We start from the raw sequence: 26294 nt of genomic DNA, 5'->3' as shown, positions 1-26294 counted from the left end.
TGGTGCACCCCCTCCTCAAATGAGCTCAGAGGTCAGTTCCTAGTCCTGATGGATGCTCTGCACCTGGCACATTTGCAGGAGAGAGAAAACCGCATTCCCCTTCTAACCTGCTCTACATGCCAGCAGTACTTGAATTACATGATGGGGGAGAGGAGCTCCTGTGGGGACCACAACCATAACCAAACCATTACCTGCTATAATTTATACTGGGAGGAGAATTGGGGTGATGCATGTGGAGTGCATTAAGTTCTCCCCCCAAACTGGAGAACTGCATCAGAGCCTGCTCATCCTTCTTTGCCCCCCCTTTTGTCCAGGCTTACAGGCCAAGCCCCAAAGCAGATGCCTCTTGTATCCCATTTTCCCCAGCATAAAGAGAATTTCTGAAGAGTGCTTCAACGGCTTGGAATGATACTCCACCCACCTGACACTGCCACCATTCTCGGGCCACAGCCCTTTCTCCCACCACTACCAATGAGCTTCCAAAGAACAGTTCCAGCTCCCTTACCCCACCCTCCCCCCACACAGCATGCTCCAGCCTCACATTGCTGAGGGACACACCAACTCTCCAGCCCCACCCCCAACCGCACCCCCGCCTGAGAAGAGTCCAGAGGAGTCCAGAACACGGAGGAGAGGAAGCCGTTTCAGGTTGCCCAAGACTCCCAGAGTGCTGTGCCAACCTCCCAAGGAGAGGGCAAGAGTCCAGCAGCAGCAGGGCATGGCTCCTGGCCCTTTGCATGTCCAATTGTGCCATGTGTCCATGCATGCCAACCATGCAAAGTCCAACAGTTTGTGGATTACCCATTCCTAGCGGGATAGGAGGTGGGCAGGGGCCAGCCATTCAGGCTCTGTGGGGCGGGCGGCAAAGGGGGCAGTTTATTAAATAGGCTTAAGACCCGTGGGGGGCGTCAGGCTGGCTCCGCTGGACATCTGGGCCACGTCACACGCTCATAGTCATGGTGGGCGAATACTGGAGAGACAGACAGATGGGAGACACCACAGCGTTAGAGGAGGGGCGCCCTCACAGCATGGGGAAGCTGCCCTCTCTTCACACCTCCGACAGCTGCTGCTTCCAGCGTGAGACGTCGTCGGCTGTGGGCACCGCCGGCCCAGTCCTGCTGTGCCAGAGGGTGCCCCGTCCCCCACGCGCACCCCGCCCGCCCCGAGACCCCCGCCCCCGCCGCGGCCGCCGCTCCACGCAGGCCCTTACGCTCTCGCTTTGGAAGGGGTTTAAGAAACTGCCGCTCATCTCGCCGCTGCCATCATCCCGAGGGGTGCCCGGCGGGTTAGTCAAGCCCGCCATGCTGCTAGGTGAATTCTTGAACACCAGTGGAAGAAACAAGATTAAAAAGAGCCAGTTAGAGAATAAACAAGCACCCACCAGCTCCACACATTTCAAAGACAGCGTGGGATTGGGCACAGGATACAGCTTCCAAAGAATCTCAGTTTAATTTTAAATCAAGTTTGCAGAGATCTGTTCATAAGAGTAGGGGCAATGCCAGGAGGAAGCTTAGGAGAGGGTGAGTGAACAGCATTTGCAGTGACTGGGAGAATGAGTTGTTGCTCCTATGACTAAGGGCACAATCCTAACCAGGTCTACTCAGAAGTAAGTCCTATTTTGTTCAATGGAGCTTACTCTCAGGAAAGTGTGGTTAGGATTGCAGCCTAACAGATGCAGATGCATGATGGTAGAAAAAAAAATGCAGATGTGTGATGGTGATAAAAAAAAAAAAGGTAGAATAAGAAATGTTGCCTAATGTGCACAGGTTGTGAAGTTTAGCTTCTCCTGGTGCAGAATCTGGATTCTCCTGGTCAAAGTGCGCGCACACACTAAAACCTCTGTCACCCCCAACCCTCATATACATGGGCATGATCCCCTCTCAGATAATTCTCTCACCACTTCAAACACTCAAACCTCCTAGGATGCTACAGCACTCATGTCAGTCCTGATTGTGTGCACGCAGCCTGACACAGGCACTCACCTTGGGCATCCCATCCATTTCACCAGAGCCTGCAAGAAGAATCAGAACAACTAAAGAACCAGATGACAATAGATTGAGCACATCTAAGCCATCAAAGGAGTCAATTCTCACCAATATATGCTTGAGCCCTGTGCCTATCACCATCCTTCCCCACCCCCACTATCTCCTTTGAGTCAATATCTCGATTGTAAGCCTCTTGGGGCAAGGACCTCTCTTTCAGTATTATATAAAGTGCCATGTTAATGGTGCTCTGTAAAAATAAAATGATACCCATTACCACTTTTAGGCAGTTGCTCCTTTACAGGCTGAAATATATGAAGCCATATTATAAATGCAACAAACCTGTACAGTTTCCCGAGAGTAAGCCCCACTGAACACAGCAGGACTTACTTCTGAATAACATGCACAGGACTGCACTGTTAATACTAAAATGTTAATATAATTCATATAATACAATTAATTTTGTGAGTATTATAATAATTGATTCATTCAATAAATACTGTAGTTATTCAGTCCTTAGGAGAGTGAAAGTTAGGACAGAACAACCTCTAGCAATAAAATAAACTACTGGTCAGAACATGGCATGAGATACTGTAGCAAAGACTCATTTTACAAAAGGAACAAATCACCTAAAGGGTGATATAGGTCAAGGTTAGACACGCTTTCCTGGGAATAAGCCTTACTGAACACAATGCAGCTCACTTCTAAGCAGACATGCCCAGGACTGTGCTATAAGAGACAGGAACTATGAAGAGGCAGAGGCTGGCCCTGCAGTGATGGTTCTTAGTATAGCATATCTGTGTGGACCCGCAGGGCAGGAGAAACTGTCTTGCAAGCCAGAAGGCAGCTATGAAGACTAGGAGAAGCAAAACAGACAGAAGTTGTCCTTCCTAGAACAACCCTAAATCCTCATTTGTTTGAGGAGAACGATTAAGTCCCTTGGACAAAAACACTGGCACTATTGCACAGCACCCAATGCTACAGACTTAGTCTTAGCCTTATTTACATGTTACATATACACACATATAGCAATAGCTGGCATTCACTCTTTTCCCCTCACCCACTACAGTAGGAGAGGTCAAATTTTTCAGCCTGAAGGACACATAGGGGTACCGAAATAGCAGTGAGGGCCATAAAGAATTGAAATCATCATTAGCTTTGTAAATAAATATCTTGCATTCCATTCATTTGAATGCACAACATTCACTTTTCTTTTATTTCAGTGGTTCTCAAACTGGTGGGTTGTGACCCACCAGTTTGTGTAAAGGGTCCCCCATCACTTTAAGGGGTGTGAGAGGGGGTGAGGGCAGCGACGCGATCCGTAGGAGTGGAAGGGGAGTACTTACAGGTGGCTGCAGAACGCTGCTGGAGGTGCAGGGAGCCCCATGTAGCCCTCCGCAGGGTTCCCCAATGCTTAGAACATTGAAAAAAGTGGGCGCAAAGCACTTCCTCTTTGCGTTTGAAAAAAGTGGGCACATAGCACTTCCTAGTTGCAGAGTTCTAAGCATTGGGGAGCCCTGCTGAGGGCTGCGTGGAGGTCCCTGCATCTCCTGCAACATCCTGCAGCCACCTGCAAGTAAAAGTACCTTCCTTCCACCCCTGTTAGCAACACTATCCTGGGGATTGAGTCGCTGCCCTCATTCCCTCTTCACAAAGACTTACCTCGAGAGTAAAACTCCCAAGAAGCCTTATTTATTTTATTGATGGCACTCGTTTTGGAATTGGAGGGATGTGAGAAGGGGAAAAAAAAAAGATGTTCTCCCTCTCGCTCCCTTGTTTATGGTCAGTTCTTTTAGACCTGTGCTGCTCCCAGGTAGAAGACACACTGGCCTATGCACACTCCTGGCATGCACTCTTCTGCCATGCGTACACATATGCACCTGGAAGCAAGAAGGCTACATCTGCAGAGGCAGAGTCAATGTCATTGTGTGCATGTGCACAACAACAAAAAGGAAGAGTTAAGTTGTCAGCCATAGGATGGGAGCACTCAGAGGGTCAGACTGGAGGCTGTCATGGGCTAGCTCTGACCCTTAGGCCTTACTTTGGCCACCTCTATGCTACAGAAAATGCTTCACATCATAAGAGTATGAGCGCATGTTAATTCCCCTTGCCTCATTATCTCTTTCCCTCTCTTACTTATTGTAAGCCTCTCAGGGCAAAGATCTGTTTCTTTCTGCTCAGCATAATTTGCAACATAGCCATGGACATCAAGTTTGCTAAAGAAATAAATCGTACAAGAATGGGGGAGTGGTCCAGAGGCTTCCTCCGTTCCTTTAAATTGTACATTTACTCTCTAGTTCCACTCCAGTGCAGCAGACCAGGATTGTCTGGCCCTATGAACAATTCCTTAACTCACCTAAGGATCCGTTCATGTGATGTGGCTCCATGGCGCCCATCCCGGCCATTGGGCCTTCTGGACTAGGTCCCATAGAGAACTACGTATAGGGGCGAAAGACACAGAGTAATACTGAGTAAAGCTCATAGCTAAGGTTGTGTAGGAAGTGGAAGGGGATTAGCAGAGAGTCATGAGGAGATGAGTCACTCACGCTGGGTCTGCTCCCAGGAGGGCCAATGGTATTCATCAGGTACATGTTTTCACTGGAGTTGGTGGAGTCTGTGGGGGCAAGAAGGGGTCATAAGAACATAAGCAGGGCCTTGCTGGATGGGACCAACAATCTATCTAATTGAGCATAAAGGAGTCATTTCTCTCTGGTTGTTTCTAAAATCTGGTATTCAAAGGTAAATTGACTCTGAACATGGAGGCTCCATATAGCTTCCATTAATAATAGCTATAGAATAGATTTCTATACTGCCTTTCCTCTTAAAAGAGAAGTTGTGCAAGGCAGCTCCTACAACTGCTAGACTATAGCAGATCACCCCTTCTTCCCGAATGTAGCTAATCTCCTTTTAAAGTTCTCTGAGCCAGCGGCCATCACTATTGTGGTAGCACCACAAAAAGATCACATGGAGAGCTTTCCATTGCTTTGCCGAAGTTATATGGGATGGGGGGCAAGTTTCTCCCCCCCTAAGGACCTCATCCATGCAATGATTGGCAGTTAATCAGCCTAGAGACACTTTAAAAAGTATCTTTCCAACCTTCACAGAAACTGGTCCGGAGATAATTTATGGGTATTCAACAGAACTGTCAACACATCAGAATATTTTTTTTAATGGATTAACCCATCTGGTTTTCAAAATCTGTTACTGTCTGATTCCTGTTTGGTATTTTCATGACTCTGGCTCTTTCTTGTACAGTTGTAAAAACCATGCATAGTTGTTAGGTATCTTACAAAACAAAAAAAAAAGGGAGGAGAGATAAACAGCCTTACACAAAACCAACAAATTGATTATATTTAAGGATATGGTGGAGAAAAGCCCTTGGTTTTGCAGTGCCAACCTAGTAAGCTTATTATTAACCTGTTGTAAGTTGTCTTGAGTCCCTTTGGGGAGAAAGGCGGGGTGAAAATAAAATTATTTTTTATTATCACAGGAACCAAAAACAAAATGTAAAGGAACAGGCCTGGCCAATGAATAAGGTCTGACTGAGGCAGTTGCCTCAAGCCATGAATTGGCAGGGGGTGCCCATCTCTAGTTGCTGGACTCCAGCCTCTCTGCTGCTTTTCCTCCTCCTGCTTCCTGGATTTGAAAAGGCAGGCAGGACTGGAGTAGAAGAGGAAGTACATAGGACTGTTGCAGTATTCTGCTCTCCTCCACACTTCCTCTTGATTTCCTATTTTTTTTCTTCAGATTCAGGAAGCAGGAGCAGGAGAGGCAGAAACTGGCATGCTGTTGGGTGCACATTTGGTGTGTGCTTCCTCAGAAAGTCTTGGGCCAGCCTTATGCAGAAATTTATCCTTAAGTGAAAGATTTTGGTTCATATGAAAACCATTATGCATGCATTTTTCTTTTTGGGTTGTCCAAAAACACTCACCTCCAGGGCTGGGCATGATAGGGGTCCCAGGGGGCCCTCCGCCTCCAGGAGGGCCCTGAAAAAAGAAGGGAGAGAGAAAAAGACAAGATTACAGAGAAGCTGGATGCATTTGTATAGTTGGAAAAGTCATCGAACATTATTCATAATCACTAGGTGACACTTCCAATCTCATCCCAAGTTTCCTAAAAACTCTGCATCTGGAACTTTGGTCACACAGAGAGTCTACCCCACATCTTTACACAACTTTGTAGCCAAACTTACCCCGTAGCTGCCAGGAGAAGATGAAGAATAGGAGACCTAGAACGAGGAGTCAAGGTGGGAAGAGAGAAAGAGAAAGGAACTATCAGAGTGCTAGGAAACTCTAAAAGAAACTTATCTGCAGAGATTAGTGGGGTGGGAAAGAGTGATACTATATTTTGCACTTCAGAACTAGATACAGAAGCTTGAGCTTGCAAAAAAAATTCAACCTTGTGGTTTGTTTAAAAAAGCAAGATACTAGTCCTTAAGACTGAGAGGGCATGCTCAAAGAATGCGGGCAACAGCTTGGTGGAAGGGATGTGATGGTTCAATACAATTTCCAGGGATCAGTGGAGCAAAGGGTTTTGCGCAACTGTAGAATTAACAAAAGTATATTAAAATTAGCAAAATGGGAAGATTTGCTTCCCAATTGCATTGGTAATAATACTTTAAAAAATGTTTCTTGCAATTTGCTTTGAGCCGCCCAACATCATAACTAGGAAAAAGAGGGTGCAATCCTAATCCCTTAAGTCAGTGCTTTCCAGCACTGGCATAGCGGTGCCAATGGGACGTGTGCTGCATCCTGCAGTTGGGTGTTACTCACTGAGGCCTCCTCAAAGTAAGGAAATGTTTGTTCCCTTACCTCAGAGCTGCATTGCCCTTATGTCAGTGCTTTGCAGCACTGACCTAAGGGGTTAGGATTGCGCGGTGAGTCATTTATATGAAGAAGAAAATATGTTAGTTTCATTTGCAATGTTTTTGTAGAACCTGAAGGATTTAACTTACTTTGGATACAAAAGGTTAACTGGTATGTGCATGACTTGTAAAGTTTCAAGACAAAGAAATAAACTTTTTTCTCTTTTTCTGTAGGAGACCAAGGCTGCAATCCTAACCACACTTTCCTGAGAGTAAGCCCCACTGAACAAAACAGGACTTACTTCTGAGTAGACCTGGTTAGGACTGTACCCTAAATGTATGTTGCAGGGTTGCTGTGTGGTTACGTTAGGGGCAGGGATGAAACAAACTGTCCTGGTTTGCCTTGACTGGGGAGGGGGGAGGCTGAAATACAAATGTATTCAATAAGAGTAGCAACACTTACCGAGTTTGTGTTCATGTTTGGCCATGGCCCTCGTACTCCTGGACCCCTGCAAAGAGAAACATGACTCACTGATGCCCCACATCAGTGGAGATTAGGTAAGGAGATTGGCTGCCTGTCCCCCATGGCTTCCCTGGTCAGGTTGAGTAATTATTCCTCCCCCAAGAGGCTCCCCCTAAATGGAAAAGGAAGGGTCCTTACATGTTCATTGGCGGCATGCCAGGCCCAGCTAAAGAACCAGGAGGGGGCCTCATTCCTCCACCGTAATTCTGGAAGAAAAAAAGAACAGGCCTGAAATAGGTGAAGATGCCCAAGGGATCCTTTGGCATCTCACCCTTTGCTGCATGAGACTAGAGAGACTTCCAAGAAAATACTCTGATTTCAGAACTCGTTTCCTGGGAGAATCACCAGGCAGCACCATAACTATCATTTAGATGCCAAATCATATTAACCCCACGCTATCAACACTTTTAACATTGGTATTTATGCTGCAAAACTTGTTTTTGGTTTTTGTTAATTATTTGTTCTGAAGATGCTAGATTGTTTTCATTGAGGTTTGTTCACCGCCCGGAAAGCTGTTTACAGTGGACAGGACTTAAAATTTAATATTAAAAAAAAAAGAACACACAGCAGTCCAGAGCTTCAGTTGGCCCTCCAAATCCATCCTTGTACCCTTTCCTTAAAGCCCCCTTGCAACTAGAAGTTGGGGAGACCACAGGCTTAAATGGATAAGCAGTTATACTGCCAAGTGGTATCTTAAGAGGCACATTGGCAACTGGTATCTTGCATGACCAAGAGCATGCAAGATATACTGTATTGTGCCTTGCCTATGAGTGATTAAGTATTATTTATTATGAGGTCCAGGCAGTCCCCCCTACCCAAACCCCTCTTCCAAGACACCGACCTGGCTTCCAGACCATTCATTTCACATCCCATTCAGAACTTTGTGATTTCTAGATGTTTCATGACGCTTACTCCAGGTTGAAGGCAAGGGCTTACCTGGGGGGCCATCCCTGTCATGCCACGGGGTGGAGTCATGCGCTGCATTGGGCCCATGTTGGGGTGTCCTGTTAGGAGGTGGATAAGAGAGGGGGCAACACAAAGACACACATTTCATAATTGATTGCTCCAGAGAGTTCAGAACTAAGCTGTAGACAGAAACTTGGTTCAAAGCCATTCATTCGATGAGGTCACATCAAGCAGGGCAATAGCCCCAAGGAGAGTAACAGCCCATTTGTATTGTGCTGTCTTTGACTGACTGCTGTCTTTGCACTTTGCCAGCTATGTGCTGCAGAAAACGCAGCACCAACATGCAAATGCAATGGGTGGAAAGTAGCAAGACTCTGGTGTTTTTGTCTTCTTATGTCTTGTCTTCTTATGTAACTAGTCCTCAACTAGTCCTACCTGCACTGTTAATGAATATAAAATGGCTTGATATAAATTCCTAAATAGATGCTTGGTCAACAATATCTGAATTCTTCTATCCTTGATCAATTCCTAGATGGACTCCCCTGCTTTGCTCAGAGGCCCTCTTACCCAAGCTGCATTGCCCCCACTCCACAATCAGTTCAATTACTCACCTTGTGCCCGTGTGGCTGAATCCATAGCATTGGGCATCATAGGCTGGGAGCCAGGCACATTTACAGGTGGCTACAGGACAAAGAAAAAGGGAAGCAATTATCAATGATTGGTGAGAGCAATGGCCTACTGAGGGTCAACCCTGTATTCTGCATGCAATGTTGGTGTTCAGCTTTGGAACATATGATATAGGCCCAAACATATCTGAGCATGTACAAAGTGCATTTTACTCCTTCAACAAGGTAAGACACAAGCTCTCTTGTAATCTTAGGGAGTTATTTAAACGGTATCTTATTCTTAAAGTTCTTATTTAGAATAAGGAAGCTAAAGAAAGTGCTAGGAAATCTTTTAATGTACAAAAGAGGATTATCACAAGGTAATAATCCTTGTGATAGCATATATATTGCACCCTGCTTGTGGTCATTTAGCTTAAGTATTAGAGATTAGTGCACTGTGTATATCCACGTAAATAGAAATCAAACTAAACAAAGAAATCTGTATGATAACCTCTTGTCCAACAGGCAAATGAAAAACAAAATGTAAGCACTACACAGAATGCATGGGATTCTGTCTGAAAAAATGCAGCTAAAAAACAAACCTCAAACCCTTAATGTGGTGTGCGCATATGGACTTACCTGACTTGGCATTCGTAATGAAGATCGAGGTCCACCAGGAAATCGTGAAGGCATAAAGGGCTAGAGAGGAGAGAAAAAGAGGGATGACCACTGCATAGCTCAGACCCACAAGATCTCCAGCTGAGCCCCCCCCCCCAGGACTAACTTTTGCAAAGGCATGACTTGACCCCTGGCAATGAACCAAAGAGTTGGATCTCCCACATATCCATTTATGAAAATTAGCATGGGATGAGGATGAAAATAGAGATACTGTATACACAACTAATTTTGTTGGTGGACATGCAGCAAAAATTACAGTGTGATTTAAAAATTTTTTAAAATAGTTACCTTAAAACATGCTTTAAAATAAATAGTCATTACCATTCTTTTAAACTTAAAAATAATATGGGGGGGGGGAGAAACGATACTGAGATGGCTCTATTTGGAGTCTTCCCCCTCCCTTAAAGAGTCAACCCTTACCCAGGGTCTTACCTGACCATGTGGCCCCATCATAGCGGCATTAGGGTTGTGCGGTGGCGGCTGGGCATGTGGGGATGGCTGGGAACCTGGAGGTCCCTTTTGTGGGAGGAGAAGCAGAAACAAGGTTATGGGGTGGGACCCTGGCTCATTGCTCAACCCTACCCACCCCAGATGTTCCAGGTCACTTCCCCAGCAATCCAGACAGAACTGACACAAGTTTAAGGCTTGCAACAACCAACATGGAACAGGAGCATGGCTTGGGGGGCACAGGAAGATGGGAGCCACACCATGAATTTGATTAGTGCTATGGAGAGATGAGGCAACTCATTTTGGACACTAGGGGGAGCCCTTGACTTAGACACATGTACCCAGGGAAGGGATGAGACCCTTGCCTTGTACCACCCCATCATCCATCTAGTTGGGGGCTCCTCCCCCCCCCCCGCCTCCTGGCACTGATGAAAAGAGGTCTGCTGGATCAGACTAATGTCTGTCTTATCTAGCATCCTGTGTCCAAGAGAGGCAGATGCATCCAAGTACACTCACAAGCAAGGCCCTGTTGATCAATCCAGCAACTGATATTCAGAGGTCTATTACCTTTGTACATCGAGGTTCTATTTATATTCAGAGGTATATTGCCTCGTACATGGAGTAGCTGCAATGGCCAACAACTACTAATAGACTTAAGGCACAAGCCTATGCATATCTTCTCAGTAGTAAGCCCCATAGTGTTCAGTAGGGCTTACTCTCAGGAAAGTATACATAGAATCACAGTCTTTTATCTATCATTCATCAATCTGCTTAGTCTTCTTTCAAATAATTTAAGAGCCTACTGGATCAGCCCAAGGTGGGTTCATCTAGGCCAGCATTCCGTTTCCCACAGTGGCTGGCCAGGTGCCTCCTGGAAGCAAGCATGCAGAGAATGAAGGCAATAGCCCTTCTGGTTTGTCCCTCAGCAAATATAACCCAATGATACTGTTTCCAAACATGGAGGCTCCAAAGAGCTATTACAGTTAATAGCTGTCAGTAGATTTCTCCATAAGAACAGAAGCCCTACTGGAACAGACCAGGATAAGGTTTATCTAGTTCCTTATATCCAACACTGGTCTCCAAGGAAGGCGCTGCCCCCCGACTCCCAAGGTACCTGGAAGAAACCTGATGGTATAGGAACAGTGGGCATTGCGTCACTGGGGGGCATATTGGCCATCACAGGACTTGGTGCTGCTGCAGAGCTCTGTAGAAAGAAGGAAAGAGAGAACCAGGTTAGGCTGATGTGCCCCCAATGACATGCCATCCTCTCCCTGGCTGTGCCAAACCTTAGCTGGGCCAATTTGAAGGCAGCCAGATAAACAGGCTAAGACAAAATACGGCATCAGTGCTGCTACCTGATGAAAAGCAGAGATTATTGGGGGGGGGGGGTACCAATGAAACTGGGGAGAGGGCACAGAACATTTCTGATTCCAGACAGGAGTTGGAAGGAAGCTGCCGGCACTGCTCTGGGGGGAGCCATTAAAACACTAGAAATCCACTGCCTTTTTTCACCATGGTCCCTCCTGCCATCTCTGCTCCAAGTGGTTTTAATTTGCAAGGGGGGGGCAGTGAAGGCCTGCAGCATTCCCCCTCCTCACTGGAGGAGGCCAGGCTGGGGCAGAAAATCCAGTTTTTCCCAACTTTGAAAGCAAGACTGATACACAAGACCAACAGCATGCCCCCCCCACCACCACTAGTGTTCATTCCTCTCTTTTGAAATGATCTATCTGACTGACACCCCCCGCACACACACCTCAGATTTGTAGAGGCTGAGACAGGGCTGGTTTAAGCCATACTGAGGCCCTAAACTGTGTCAAGCCTAAGAGGCCCCATCCCATAACACTGCCCCCAAATATTATTCTAATAGAAAGGACAAAGAAAATGGAAATATTAAAGTGTTATATTTGCACATTTTCATAGGCAAAGGTGCAATGAAAAATCTGCTAAACATAAATACCTTGCACAAACCGTATTTGCATGATGAAGTGCTTTCTAGTTAAAATGCTTCATTGTCTTTACAATTAATTAGCATATATAAAAACATTTAATCTACAGCAGGGACCCCACACAGTGTGAGGCCCAAAGTGGTAGTTTATGTAACTTATGCATAAATCTGGACTTGTATTGGGACTGGTCTGACAAAGAGAGAGATACCAAAACTGGACAGCTAATTGACAATCATGGATCTCCCCGCCCAGACTTTAACCTAACCCACACAAAAGCAAGCAATGATTTGATGTTACAAGTATCACCAACAATGCAAGAATAGCCATACTGGATCAGAGCCATGTAGTCCAAGATCCTGTTTCCAACGGCTGGCATCTAGATGCCTCCTGGATACCCACAAGCAGAGCATGAAGGCAGTGGCCCTTCCTGGTTGTTTGTTACCAGCATTTGGTATTTGGGGATAGACTGCCTTTGCACATGGAAGCTCCATTTGGCACCATGCTTAGCTAGCACGGTTAATGTTAGCCGCTCATAAGCCTCTGTATCATGGATTTTTACATCCCTCCATTAGAACACTACGAGAGCCCTGAACATACACAGTTGCTTTCTACTGAACCAGTATTCCACGTAGCTCTGTAATGTTGTTATTGATTCTCGGTGGCTGTTCTCCCTCCTGTCCTGGCTGAGACCAAGGCAGTTCCTGCTAGTCCAGCATCCTGCTTCTAAAAGCAGACAACCAGATGAAACTGAACACAGGTATGAAGGCAATAGCCCTCCCCTCTGCTGCTTCCCCTAAGCAACTGATATTCAGAGCTGTGTTCCCTTGAAAGGCAATAACATGCGCAGATTAAAATAGTGCATATTTACATCATATTCAAATGCGTTTGGGGGGCTGTCAGATTTAAGCTCTATTTGAAACACCAGGAGAAATGAATCAAAATCCTCTCCTCTCCCACCTCCATGCCAAACACTATCCAAAACCTCCTTCAGGGTCACAGAGTGCCCAATAGGAGGAACAGATTGGGATGCTCAGACAAGCCTTCTCACAACGCCCTCCCTTAAATGCAGTGTTCACATTGCTCCACAGCACTGTGGCTCACGCTTCCCATAGGGCCAGGCCCGACCTTGCTCTGTTCTGGCTCCTGGAGCATCATTTGTTTTCCATGCACAGCTGCGCCTGAAATATTAATACACAGGGAGCCTGCCCAGCTCGTGGGTAGCAGCCAGCACGTTAACCCCTGCTGGCCCGTGGGCAGTGGCAGAGTCAGACAGGGTTCAGGGCTGCAGGTCTCAGTGTGTAGAAACAACAGTGGTCCAGAGAAGATGCTGTTTCCATAGAAACAGGCAGGGAGGGATGCTGGATATGCAACATCGGCCACAGACCAAAAGGAGAAGAAGCAGACAAATGCTGCACTGATTCCTCTTACAAAATATCTCTCTCTCTCTCTCTCTCTCTCTCTCTCTCTCACACACACACAGACACACACACACACACACACAGTGTCCATAGTACTTTGAAGCAGAGAGGAGGGTGTCACCCTCTGTAGACAAACAATTCCTCTGCCCTAGCCATATCTGCACCCCCCAATCCTATATGTGTAACCTATATGTTTAACTTTTGTTTAAAGTGGGGGCCACTCTAGAAGCTTCCAAATGGAAATCTTGTAGCATCCTTTCGGTTCCAGAATATCTGCACCAAATATGATATACTGTATAGCAAAATTAAAAGAAAATTGACAGTGTGTTTAATAGGAGAAAAAAATTCAAAATTAGACAATATAAAAAGTGGACATTTTCTACTTGATTTAGAGTCCTTTACACAGGTCTGGTTCCCAGTTCCTTATTCCCAGTACTAGTTCCTTATTCAACACAAAGCTGTGAGAACACTCTTCCACTCTTGATTCCGTTTCCGTACTTTAGCCTAAAATAACCCTTTGGGCTACCTGATATCACACAGCTCCACAATGAGGTGTCTGTCTCCTTCAAGATGCACAAGTATCCCATCCAATCCAAAGCATTTTTGTCCTGAATAACACACTTTCACACATGGTACCTAACCCAGGTTGTGCTGGCTAGACAAATAGTGCATAAGAACGAATTTAAACTTCATCTATATCCATGGTGTTGAAGCAGGACAGAAAGTTAAGAACAGAATTTAGATCAGTAAAGGGGTCTGCAAGATGACCAAGTTATTTATTTTAAAACATTTATATTCTGCTTTTCCCCTCTAAGAAAAAGGCACCCAAGGTCCCTTATCCGCTATTGCACACTCTGGGGATTAACAGAAGACCAGCTCAAGCCATTGGGGGAAGAAAGACCAAATGCACAGAGGAATTGACCATCTTCCATCCCAAGGTGCATATATTTGGGGTCACAACAAGGCGGGTTGCATGATCTGAAATCCAATTCCCTCCTCCTGCCACCTCTTTCTTTCCGGCAGAGTGCCCAGTTCACTTCACCAATCAACCCACAGCTTTTGGGAAACTGGCTGCCAAAGGCAACACTCCCCCCCCCCCCCATTTTTCAACCCAACTGCAGAATCTTTAACTCTTTCCTGCCCTAGTTTGGAGAACCTGAATCTCCAAATCTGCAGAACATCTTGCCCACAGATACCTGTTGTGAACACCTGGACTCCGGAATGGAGCACTCAAATCATAGCAACAAAGAAGAGAGTATGACTGAGCACATGCGTCACACTGACATCTAGGATTCAGTAGCCATGTTTTCCAGCAACTTCAAACTCTGGATCATCACTGCTCCATGTTCAGAGGCAGTATACTTTTATTTACCAATGTGGGAAGATCAAAAGTGGGGGGGGGGTGACTTTATGCCTTCTCCTTGTAGATTTCCCAGAAGCATCTGGTTGGTCTCTGTGGGAAGCAAGATGCTAGGTTTGATGCACTTTTGGTCTAATAATCCAGCAGGGCTTTTCTTATAGCTACAAATGAAACCTTCATGTTCAGAGCCAGTCTATCTCCAGGTCTCAGTGGCTAGGGACAAACACCAAAGGAGGACTGCTGCTTTAAAGGCCTTGCTTGTGAGCTTACCACTGGGGCACCTGGCTGTCCACTGTCGAAAAAGGATGCTGATGCAAATGGACCTTTGCTCTCATGCAGCAGATCTTTTCTTAGGACCTTATGCCCCTAGATACTAAACACAGGAGGATGGAAGACCAGATGCTATACTCACGTAATCGTGGAAGGCCTTGGCCTCACTCGAGTGCTCACACGTCTCTCGCCGGTCAGGTGCTGCACAGTAAAGATCCCAAAAGACACTACACGGTGGTAGAGGGGAGGAAGAGGACAAGAGACAGGTCATCAATACAGTCCTTGCCATGTCTGGAAGGTTGTTGGGAGGCAGCAGATAAATGAACAGATGCAGCTGCCCTTCTACTGTGTTGGTCCAGTCAGCCAGTACTGTCTGCTCTGACCAGCGGTAGCTCTTGGGCAGAAGGATGCCTTGGACAGCACTGCCAGAGATGCTGGGGCTGATGCCCTCGAATCTTCCACATGCAAAGCAGATGCTCCTCTATCGAACTAGAAACAGGGCCATCCATGAGGCCAACTGAGGCAGATGCTTCAGACAGCAGATTGGTGGTGGCGCCCACCTCCCCTTGCCTTCACTGCTCTTCCTCCCACTTCCTGGGTTGAAAATGTGAAGAGGTGGATGGAGTAGAAGAGGACATTTGAAGGAGAAAAGAGTGGTGGGCTAGAATGTCAGTGATGCTTTACCCATCGCTCTTCTCTCTGCCTCTTCTGATCCACCTCCCTCTTCCTTTTCCAACTCAAAGAGTGGAAAGAGTAGAGGCTGGCACATTACTGGGGGCTGGGTGGCGGGTGGTATTTGGCATACTGCCTCATTCACCAGGAAAGGCCAGCACTGCCTATGAATTCATCACTATGAACCACCTCTCACTGAGTCAGATTACTGGTCCATCTAACTGGCAGCAGGTCTTGGTGGTCTTTTATAGGAAGGGACATTTCCTAGCTCTCCTTTCTGAGCTGCTGAGGGCTGACCTTCTGTAAGCAAACACATGCTCCGCTATGTCACTGACATTTCTGATGAATGTACGAAGCTGTCTTATCCCAGATCTGAACTCACTGAATAGTCTCCTCTGACATTACCTCTCCAGGTTCATTCTCAGTTCTGTTATGCGAAATCCTTTTAACTGGGGGCTGAACCTGGACCCTTCCTCATGCTAAACAGGTTCTCTGTCACTGTGCTACGAATGCCGCCAAGGAATACATGAAGCCATCTCCTATAGGTCAAGCCACAAATCCATGTAGCTCCCCACACCTCCAGGACCTTTCTTTCGATTCCTGGAGGCTGCAATGAACCATCCAGTGGCCAAAGTCACATATGCATGCAACTCGGCAGCTGGCAGTCTCCATCTAGTGCCTGAAGGGTTAAACCTGGCTGCCTGGACCCCCCTTCCCCCCTAATAAATCAGGAGGCTTGTCGGGTTTCTGGGAAGGAGCTCCCCTGGCGCCATGGAGAGGAATCACGTGGGCAGGGCTACCGCACAGGGCCTCTCCCCTCATGGTCTCTGTGTAGGCTTGCTGTGGGGGAGAGAGAAAAAAGGGGGGGCACAACCATTCAGTTTGGGGCTGCCAACTATTCACTCCTGCCAAGGATGTATAGAGGGAGAGGGAACTAACCCCCCCCATCTGGTTTTCCATACATAGCACATACAGATCTAGTATATTCCGGGGAACAGAAAAGAGGAAGAGGTTTGTAGGTTGGGGGAGGGAGAGGGTGAGTTGCAAAGTTCCTCTATCGCCCCTGATCCCAATCATTAAATCTTAGAAGGGGACACAGAGTCTCACTCTGGCTGAGTCTGCATTTGGGCCCATTAAAAAGCATCACATTGCACCTTGAAACTCTGGGATACTCCACATCAAGATCTCAGCCAGAGCTTTTGCAGAAACAAAACAGGTAGGGGGCCGATGACTGAAATCAACAGCCATCACTGTTCTGTTAGTTGTTTCATTTTCAATTCGGAAAAACAACAATATATAAATACACGGGGAAATGTTTAGGCTGCAATCCTAGGCAATCCTTACTTACTCTGAAGTAAATCCTACTAGAGTTCAATAGGACTTAAAGTGGATAAGTTTCTGGCCATAATTGATCAAGCACCTGCTTTTTAATTAGGAAAAAACAATCACTGAATCCAGGGAACCACACTGAAATAAATGCACACCTTACCAAAATATATTTTTGAGATACTGGAGGATGTGCAGGACAACTTGACATTAGTTTGCATGTCAAACACAAAAGAGATACCAAAACTTGTTCAAAGGAACAGCCAATTTTCAAGACCATGCTCTGTTTTATTCCTTATTACAGTAGCATACAAGGATCAAAACACCCTCAGGTGACAAACAAGCCCTCCCTTACCTTTCAACTCTCATTAACAACAGTCTGATACGTATTAATCCGCTAAAGGCTTCAGAGATTGAACAATTTCCGGGGAGGGAGGACGTATGCTAGATCTATCATCCAGAATACTTCTGTTGGTGAATATAATCTTTTTTAAAAGAGTGAGAAAGTAAGAATATTTGGGGGCCTGCCTTTAACCAACAGGGGCTTTCCTCATTCAGTGGTAAACATTTTACAACACAACACGTTGATCCTTTGTTCACTTTTTCCTGCACAACAGGAGGTCTCCTTGTAACAAAATGATTGTGTATGTGTCTTTCTGTGTGTGTGTGTGTGTGTGAGTGAAATAAAGGCAAAAAAATTACTGTAAGGCAATAAAATAAAAGTGTGAAAAAGAAAAAGAAATTAACTAAAAGACAGAAAAAATGATTGGAAGAAAGGATGGATGCAGAGAACAGAAAAGAAATAATGAAGGAGGGAGAGAGAGAGAGAGAACCAAGGGGAGAAAAAAAATAAAATGTCCCTTGGAAAATATACTTGGGATATGGCTGTGGGGAGAAAGTAAGGGCATCCCTGCCTCAAACAAGCCTCATTTATCACAAACTTATGAATCCAGCCAAGTTTCAAGACTCCAGCAGGAGGAATTGGTATATTAGGGGTGTAGGAGGGAGGGAATGCCCTTCACTTCATTTATCATATGCTCCAGGCCCCCTCTCCCCACTGTTCCCCCCAGCCCCACTACATGCGATAAGAGCCAAAGGGGGTGTGCATTTCTCATGCAAAATCTCCGGCCTCTCCCCAGAATATTCTGCCTCTGAATTCCACCAAATCACATCCATGTGTGGGAGCCCAAGCCAGACGCTGTGAAGGGCAGGAGGGGTTTCCGGGAATAGAGGGGGAGGGGAGCACTCTTGAATGCATTCCAGTTGCGGTCGTAGCCATTGCCAAGAGTTGGGGGTGCTGTTGCAGTTGGGAGAAAGACCAGCGGCTGAGATAGACTCAGGAGCAGACCCCCACGAGGGCCATTTATCCCTGTAGTTTATCAAATGTCCTACCTTGCAGGAAAAAAAAAAAGTTTGCACCTTGATTTCTCTGCCAACTTACAGCCCAATCCTATGCATGTCTACTTAGAAGTAAGTTCCATTAGAGTCAATGAGGCTTACTCCCAGAAAAGCGTGGACAGGATTGGGCTGTAACTCCATGCTTTATCAAGGATTGGCTTCCCAAAGGCATCTGGGTGATCACTGGGGGAAGAAGGATGCTGGATTAGATTCAGCAAGGCCTTTCGCACATTCTGAACTCTTTGGCGATGGGGGAAATTCTGCCATCTCTCTTGAACACCAAATTCCTCTTCAAGCTAGTTCAATGCGATGTGATACTCTGAAAAAAAAATCCTGTCCCTATACCCTTGATAATGTTGGCTTGGCATTCACACTGCAGACCAGAACAAACCGAAACCAATCTGAGCCTCTCAAAGACCAGTGTGGCCTTAGCCCCACCCACTACCTCCCAAGGACAGTTCTCCCAACTCTGCCTTGCAAGAAACAAATTAATGAAATAGTTTAAGACTCCCATCAGCCCAAAGCACCCCATCAACAGAAGAGGCTGACTTCTGCATCTCTGCATGAGTTACTGCTCAGCCCCACCTCCACTAGAGATGCCAAAGGTATCACTCATGTCCAGAGAGCAGGGAATAAACCAGACCAGAGCTGAATGCCATCACCACATGCCTCCCCCCCCAATGGGGGGGGCACACGACAATTCCCAATTTGCTCCTTCCTCTGGGGTGTTTCCTAATGCCATATATGCAATTAGTGCCTGGTGGGGGGGGGGGGAGAAGCAAAAAGTGCTGCTGGTGCCATCTCCAGCACAGAATATCTCACTCAGGCTTGCTAGCATGCAAGCCACTCACCAGGATATGAATGGTACTCACCACCACCAGGAGTGAAGGAAACCAGGTGGTTCACCCAATGTAATGTTCTTTTCCCACCGGATCTAGGGAAGGAAACAAAAGAGTGTCAGTTATGGGATACACACATAATGTCCATCAAAACTTGTTGAAGATGGTTGGGGGCTCTGGAACGCTCCAGGAGATTTTTTTTTTGGGGGGGGGAGAGGTGGCGGCAGGAAAGAATAGAGGGCAGATGGATGCATTCATTTTCAACTGACAGAGAAGCTTCTTCAAGGTAGCACAAAACCTTTGGAACCCCCTGCTTAGGGATGTTCTTCTTGTTCCTTCTGTTTAGGCCACTGGGCCCCACACCAAAACTGCTGGTCCAGACGGCATCTGAAGCCTCTTAACAGCATCAAGTTCTGGCTGGCTTGACATTTTAACATTTGGGTTTTTTTTAAAAAGTCTCCATTTGTTTCAAGTTGTTTTTCTGATGGTTGCTTCATTAGCCTGCATTGGAAGCGGCCTAGCAGTTCTTGATTGGAAAGGCAGGAAAAACCAATATATTAAATATAATTAACATATTGATTAATAATAATAAAATACAATTATGCTGTATGCTATTGATCTTTAAGTTTTATATTTGTTGCCCGCCTTAACAGGTTGCATTGAGGGTTTTCTTTAAGGTGCTTTGGGGTCTTCTTAAGACAGGAAGATGGAAGATCAATAGATTTTATTAATTAAATATATACAAAGAATGGTTTACTGAGAAGAACCAGTAAATTCTTCTCAGAAGGAGGCAGCAATTGCCTAAGGGTTGCCAAGTGTTGCTCTCCCCACTGCAGCGGCCAATCTCCCTCCCTACTTGCCTCCCATTTCCCCCCCCCCCGCTCCCATTCTTACCTCCGAGAGGAAAGTCTGTGCAGATTTTTGGGCCCCAATGTGGAGAAGGTATTCATACACATACAGTGCCAACCTGAAGGGAGAGGAGACTTGGATCAGTTCTGATATTTTGTCCACACCCCAAAACACTTTCTGCAGACTCCAGCAAGCCTCGGAGTTTAAATGAGGCTGCCAAATACCTGTGGTGTTTGGGAAGATTTCGGTTTGACACCCTCCCTATCTGCTGGAGCAAAAGAGCAATCTTGGCCCTATCTGAACGGTTTGCACTTATGATGTTGCATGGTGATGTCATGACTGGTCAGCCACAGGTCTTATCCTCAGAGCAAATTGACACATTGGAAGAAACTCCTTGTTGGAACAGTTAAATCTTCCACGCTCAGAGATATCGCAGAGGACTTGGACCAGGACTGGTTTTAAACCAACTGGATCAATTGCTCCCAGTTGCGTCCCGCATCTAAGGAAGACTTGCGCTAGGGTAAACAATTCTTGTATGCAATTTTATATGAAAATGTTGTTAGATCCATTTAGTCCATTAACTCACTCACACTTTTAAAGCAGACATTTTAATTGCTTTCCATTCTACCACAGAGATACTGAACATCATCTAATACATTTTATGGGTCTTTTCTAGGTTCTACATTTCTAGGTCTCAGGCACATAGAAAAGCCCTTCCCAGCCCTACAACCCAAGACAACGAGCAATGAACCAGGAACCTTCTGCAATACACGAGTTCCATCACTCAGAGACCTGCCCCTAAACATAAGATGTTGCTGTATATCAAATCAGACCAGGGTCGGCCCATCCATTAGACCAACTGAGGTGGCTGCCTTAGGCAACAGCTTGGCAGTGGTTGCCAACTTCCATCTGTTATTTTGCCTCCACTGCTTCTCCTCCTCCCTCTCCCTGGATTGGAAAAGGAAGAAAGGGTGGAGCAGAAGAGGAGATGTGGAAGACATTCTCCTCTTCCTTCTCTATTCCAGGGAGTGGGGAGCAGCAGAGGCTGGCATATCAAGCGAAGGCAACATCTGGCAACATCTGACATCTCAGGAAGATCCTGAGCCAGCTTTGAGTCAGTCCCTCGATTCATCAAGCCCAATGTTGTCCACCACACCAGGTAGCAGCTCTTCAGGATAACAGACAGGAGATTATGTTCATCAACAGGAGACAGTGGGACTGCAGCTGGAACTTCCTGTATGCAAACTGAGTACTCTACTACTACAAGATGAACCTTTCCCAGAAAAAGACAACACAAGATGGTGTAGTGGTTTGGGAATTGCACTTAGACCTAGAGGATTCAGGTTCAAATCCCCACTCAGCCATGCAGCATCCTACACAACCTTAAAACCAGTCACTATCTCTCAGCCTCATCTGTGTCACAGGATTGTTGTGAGGGAGGGAAGGAACCATGTAAAGCACCTTGAGCTCCTTGGAGGAAGAACAGTATACAAATGTGAAAAATAAATATTTTTAATCAGGGCATGAACATATGAAGCTGCTGGCCTGAGTCTAGCCCAGTATGGACTACTCTGACTAGCAGTGGCTGTTTCCCATCATCTTCTACTTGAGATCCTTTTAATAGGAGATGCCAGAGGTTCAGCCTGGGACCTTCTGCAGGGAACGCCTGTGTCCTATCTGCTGAACTACAGCCCTATCCTCCAGGCCTGAATCAGAGAGAACAAGGCCCAAGGAGTTCAGTTCAGCCAGGCGGGAAGGAAGAGCCATAAAATATAGATGGAGCCAGATGCGGCCACAAGGAAACTTCCCATTAACCCTTGCCCAGCCGTGTTGTACAGATCCATGTTCTCCAAAGGATCAGGGAACTCCGTAGCGTGGAAACCGGCTACAGTTCAAGTTGCTTGGAGCTGAACTTCCTAGCTGGAAGAAGAGGCCTATTTCTTGACCCAGTGCAGAACACCATTCCCACCCACTCTCCAGGGCAGATCTCAGGCACACTTTTATATCTGCAAGATGCAAGGCCATGGGGGAAGGGGGGGTGCTGCAGGGTGGCTAAGAGTTCCAAATCAGGAAATCTGAATCTCACCTTTGCCATTAAATCCTCAAGTTTATCCCTTAGGGAAGTTATTCTCTCTCAGATCACAAGACTGGCCTACCTTACAGGGTTGTTATAAAATTCACAAAGGTAGTGAATGAAGCACATTGGGCATTTACATGGCCACTGGGAGGAGGGCCTCTGCTCAGCCCGTCTTATGCCACACACAGAAGGCTACATGCCTGTCACCCACCTGCCATCCTAGTTTTGGCTCTGTCCAAGAAACACCCCCCCCCCAGTCCAGAAGCTCCTTTCCTATTATGCTAGGTAGAAGGCAGCTGCTTGTGGTTAGTGACTAAAAAGTACTCTGCATATGCTTCAAATAACTCTCTTTTCCTGTCACATTCCATCCAGTCAATAAACAACTTTAAGGCACAAGTTGACCCTCACCAGAACCGCCTCTTTTTCTTGGTCAAAGGAATTCAAACCAGCACATATCAAGAAAGTATTAGGCTGAAGAGCTAAATGTTCCCAGTTTGATCCTGGGTTCTGGCAACTGTGCTGAGAGTCAGACCATTGGGCTTGGACTAGGGAACATAAGAACAGCCCCACTGGATCAGGCCATAGGCCCATCTAGTCCAGCTTCCTGTATCTCACAGCGGCCCACCAAATGCCCCAGGGAGCACACCAGATAACAATAGACCTCATCCTGGTGCCCTCCCTTGCATCTGGCATTCTGACATAGCCCATTTCTAAAATCAGGAGGTTGCACATACTCATCATGGCTTGTAACCCGTAACGGATTTTTCCTCCAGAAACTTGTCCAATCCCCTTTTAAAGGCATCCAGGTCAGATGCCATCACCACATCCTGTGGCAAGGAGTTCCACAGGCCAACCACATGCTGAGTAAAGAAATATTTTCTTTTGTCTGTTCTAACTCTCCCAACACTCAGTTTTAGTGGATGTCCCTTGGTTCTGGTGTTATGTGAGAGTGTAAAGAGCATCTCTCTATCCACTCTGTCCATCCCCTGCATAATTTTGTATGTCTCAATCATGTCCCCCCTCAGGCGTCTCTTTTCTAGGCTGAGGAGGCCCAAACGCCATAGCCTTTCCTCATAAGGAAGGTGCCCCAGCCTAGTAATCATCTTAGTCGCTCTCTTTTGCACCGTTTCCATTTCCACTATGTCTTTTTTGAGATGCGGCAACCAGAACTGGACACAATACTCCAGGTGTGGCCTTACGATCGATTTGTACAACAGCATTATAATATTAGCTGTTTTGTTCTCAATACCTTCTCTAATGATCCCAAGTATAGAATTGGCCTTCTTTACTGCCACCACACATTGGGTCGACACTTTCATCAACCTGTCCACCACCACCCCAAGATCTTTCTCCTGATCTGTCACAGACAGCTTGAGTCCCTCTGGGGAGAAAGGCGGGGTAGAAATAATAATAATAATAATAATAATAATAATAATAATAATAATAATGACGACAACAACAACAACAACCCATCAGCCTATATGTGAAGTTTTGATTTTTTTGCCCCAACGTGCATGACCTTACACTTACTTACATTGAAACGCATCTGCTATTTTGCTGCCCATTCTGCCAAGGGAGAAGGGGGTTTGGATTCCATTCAACCACAAAGTTCACCTGGGAACAGTCACTATCTATCGACCTAGCCAAACTTGCAGGGAGGTTGTGAGAATCAAGCAGGGGAAAGTCCCCTGTACAACACAGGCACCACACCAAGGATGGGTCCCAAGCACACATCCAATCTCTGTTGGTCACAACAGGCTTGTTGTCATCTGTATCCATTTCCACTTATCAGATGCCAACTTTTCTCCCTGGATCCTCTTCTGTGTCTTTAAAGATTTTGGACCCTGGGTATAGCAAACACCAGATGAGTCTATCAGCCTACTAAGATCTTCAAGGAGGGCTCTGCTTCTTGCACCATAGGTTGCTGAGACTTGATTGACCTGACTGCAGGACAGGACCTTCTCTGTGGTAGCCTCCCCCTTCCAACTCCCAGCTGCAGGGAATTTGGACTGCTGCCACCCTCCCCAGGCTTCCAGAGGGTTTGGAAGACTTATTTGTCTGCGAGTGAAACAAAGGTTTGGGGTCTGTCCCAGAGAGCCTCCTTCTCCCCATGTACAGACTGCAGACGGGCAGGAGGAGGGGCAGCCAGCACTGGAGGACCAGCCTCCAAGCAGGAATCCCAGGCTGGGTCTATCAGCAGATCACCTGGGCCTGGCAGGCACTTCTCCCTCCCTGCAAGGAAGCAGCCACCTCCCGGCGCTCCAACCTGTGAGCACGTCGAGCCCCGCAAGGAGCGCATCCTGGGTGGGCAGCGCAGCGCTCATCTCCCCTCCACCCACCACCCCGAAGGCTTCTCAGCCACAGATGCCCTTCCCTCCTTGCGACCCCCCCCTCGCCCAGACGGGGCGCCCCCAAGCCCGCCTGTCTGCCTCCCTGTCCGTCTGTCGGTCAAGTTCGCCTCTCCAAACTTTCCTGCCCGCCGCGCGCACCTGGAGAGGGACTGAGGGGACCCCCGTCGCTCCCGATCTTGGAGGGGAGCCCAGCCTGAACTGGAGGGGGTGCAACTCCAGCTCCAAAGTTTTAGACGGGGAGGGTGCGCCTTCTTGGTGGGGGAGGGCTGAGGAGGGTGGGGGTACCAACCAGCCCCACTTGAGGCTCCCCCTCCCCAAACACCCAGATCTCCAGGGAAGGGACACACACACACTTACTTCTCGCGGGCCTGGCCGTCGGAGGGCACGCTGGACCCCTTGCCTTTGGCGTACATGGCTCGGGGGACGCCCCCGTCGTGGCACCTGCAGTTAGAGGAGGGCCGGGGCTCGGGATCGGGGCCGCTGCCGGGCGCACCGCTGCAGAGTCATCGCGCCGCCGTCGATGCAACCAGCCAGGCGCCCAAAGCAGCCTGCGGAGGAGAGCGCGCCCGGGCAGGCTTGACGCGGCGGTGGTGATGGCCCCGCGCTGTCCTCCGGGGAGAAGAGGACTCCCGGAGACCCTCCCCCTTGCTTTCTCTCTCCCCCCCCTTTGGGTGGCTGTTCCACGGAAGAGGCCGCCTCCCTCTCTCTGCCGCGATCGTCTGCGCTCTTAAAAGGGCAATGCCTTCTCCGGAAGGGAAGGGGAGGACCAGGCACAGACGCGCGTCCCCAACGCGGCTTCACACGTGTATTTGTGTGTGGGAGGGCCCTCTGTAGTCACTGCGGATCCCTGGCTCACGTCTGCACACTGAGGGGGGCTTGAGAGCTGCAGCGTCCAGCGATGAGTGGGGAGTCACTGGTCTGGCCAGTCACCCACTCAACTTCCCTGAACCTTTCATACGTTCTGTGTGGTTAGATGTTAGTGATACATTGGATCATTTACCCAACATGTGATTAGCCTGTGGATCGCCTTGCCACCGGAAGTGGTGATGATGGCATCAGGACTAGATGCCTCTAAAAAGGGGACTGGATAAATTTCTGGAGGAAAAGTCCATCACAGGTTACAAGTCACCATGATGGGCATGTGCAACCTCCTGATTTCAGAAGTAGGCTACCTCAGAATACCAGGTGCAAGGGAGGGCATCAGGATGCAGGTCTCTTGTTGCCTTATGAGGCATCTGGTGGACCACTGTGAGATACAGGAAGCTGGACTAGATGGGCCTTGGGCCTGATACAGCAGGGCTCTTCCTGTTCCTATGTAGTATGTTGTTATTGTGACATTAGTTATATCACAGTCTTACACATGTTTACTTGGAGAAAAAATCCCACTGCGTTCAATGGGACTTACTCCTGAGTAAGTGTGCATAAGATTGCAGCCTTAATGAACTGCCTTGTGATAATGTTGTTATTAGCATTTCATTTTCGTCTAACCCTAACTCTGTTTTTGTTAGTTGCTTTGCACCTGATTTTTAACTGGGAAAGACAAGATCTAAAAAAATAAGTTGATCATTCTAATTAAGAGCTTGTCCTACATAAGAAACTGAGCTGAAAACCAGACTTTTCCTGGTTTGACTCTGGCCTCTCCCATGAACTCATTTAGTGGCTTCAGGCAATCCACTCCCATATCAGCCTCTGTTTTCTCCATCTGCATTATGGGGATAATAATAATAAAACTTCGCATGAAGAGAACTGGAGGTTGTCCTTTGTGTACCTTGGTTCAACGATCTCCGACACTCTTTCTCTGGATACCAAGCTAAACAAAGTAAAGGTAAAGCAGCTACCACATTTT

At 47.0% G+C, this 26294-nt stretch overlaps 1 protein-coding gene across 1 annotated transcript; it reads right to left on the bottom strand.

Moving 5' to 3' along the window:
• Positions 1-581: 581 nt before the first annotated feature.
• Positions 582-25097, bottom strand: SSBP4 (single stranded DNA binding protein 4). The gene is made up of 18 exons (XM_066634969.1): positions 24806-25097; positions 20066-20138; positions 19205-19266; positions 15079-15163; positions 11057-11146; positions 9928-10011; positions 9457-9516; positions 8824-8893; positions 8243-8310; positions 7445-7512; positions 7247-7292; positions 6172-6207; positions 5911-5965; positions 4526-4593; positions 4336-4414; positions 1980-2008; positions 1208-1315; positions 582-967 (listed from the first exon to the last, which is right to left on the bottom strand). Exons 1-18 carry the CDS (start codon positions 24859-24861, stop codon positions 938-940), a joined length of 1167 nt encoding a protein of 388 aa, XP_066491066.1. The 5' UTR covers positions 24862-25097; the 3' UTR covers positions 582-937.
• Between the last annotated feature and the right edge of the window lie 1197 nt (positions 25098-26294).

This window comes from Tiliqua scincoides, chromosome 8 (genome assembly GCF_035046505.1).
Source record: "Tiliqua scincoides isolate rTilSci1 chromosome 8, rTilSci1.hap2, whole genome shotgun sequence".
Lineage (NCBI taxonomy): Eukaryota > Metazoa > Chordata > Lepidosauria > Squamata > Scincidae > Tiliqua > Tiliqua scincoides.
The sequence above is the reverse complement of the archived record's forward strand: the minus strand, read 5'-3'. Positions and strand labels throughout refer to the sequence as shown.

What these genes read in the sequence shown, in the direction of transcription:
- SSBP4 (XM_066634969.1), bottom strand. Translation starts at nt 24,861, where the DNA reads ATGTACGCCAAAGGCAAGGGGTCCAGCGTGCCCTCCGACGGCCAGGCC. An exon ending in TTCAGCCACACGGGCACAAG is followed by an intron (nt 8,311 to 8,823) that starts GTGAGTAATTGA and finishes ACCTCCTAACAG; the next exon opens with GACACCCCAACATGGGCCCA. An exon ending in TATCATGCCCAGCCCTGGAG is followed by an intron (nt 4,594 to 5,910) that starts GTGAGTGTTTTT and finishes TTGCCCCCACAG; the next exon opens with ACTCCACCAACTCCAGTGAA.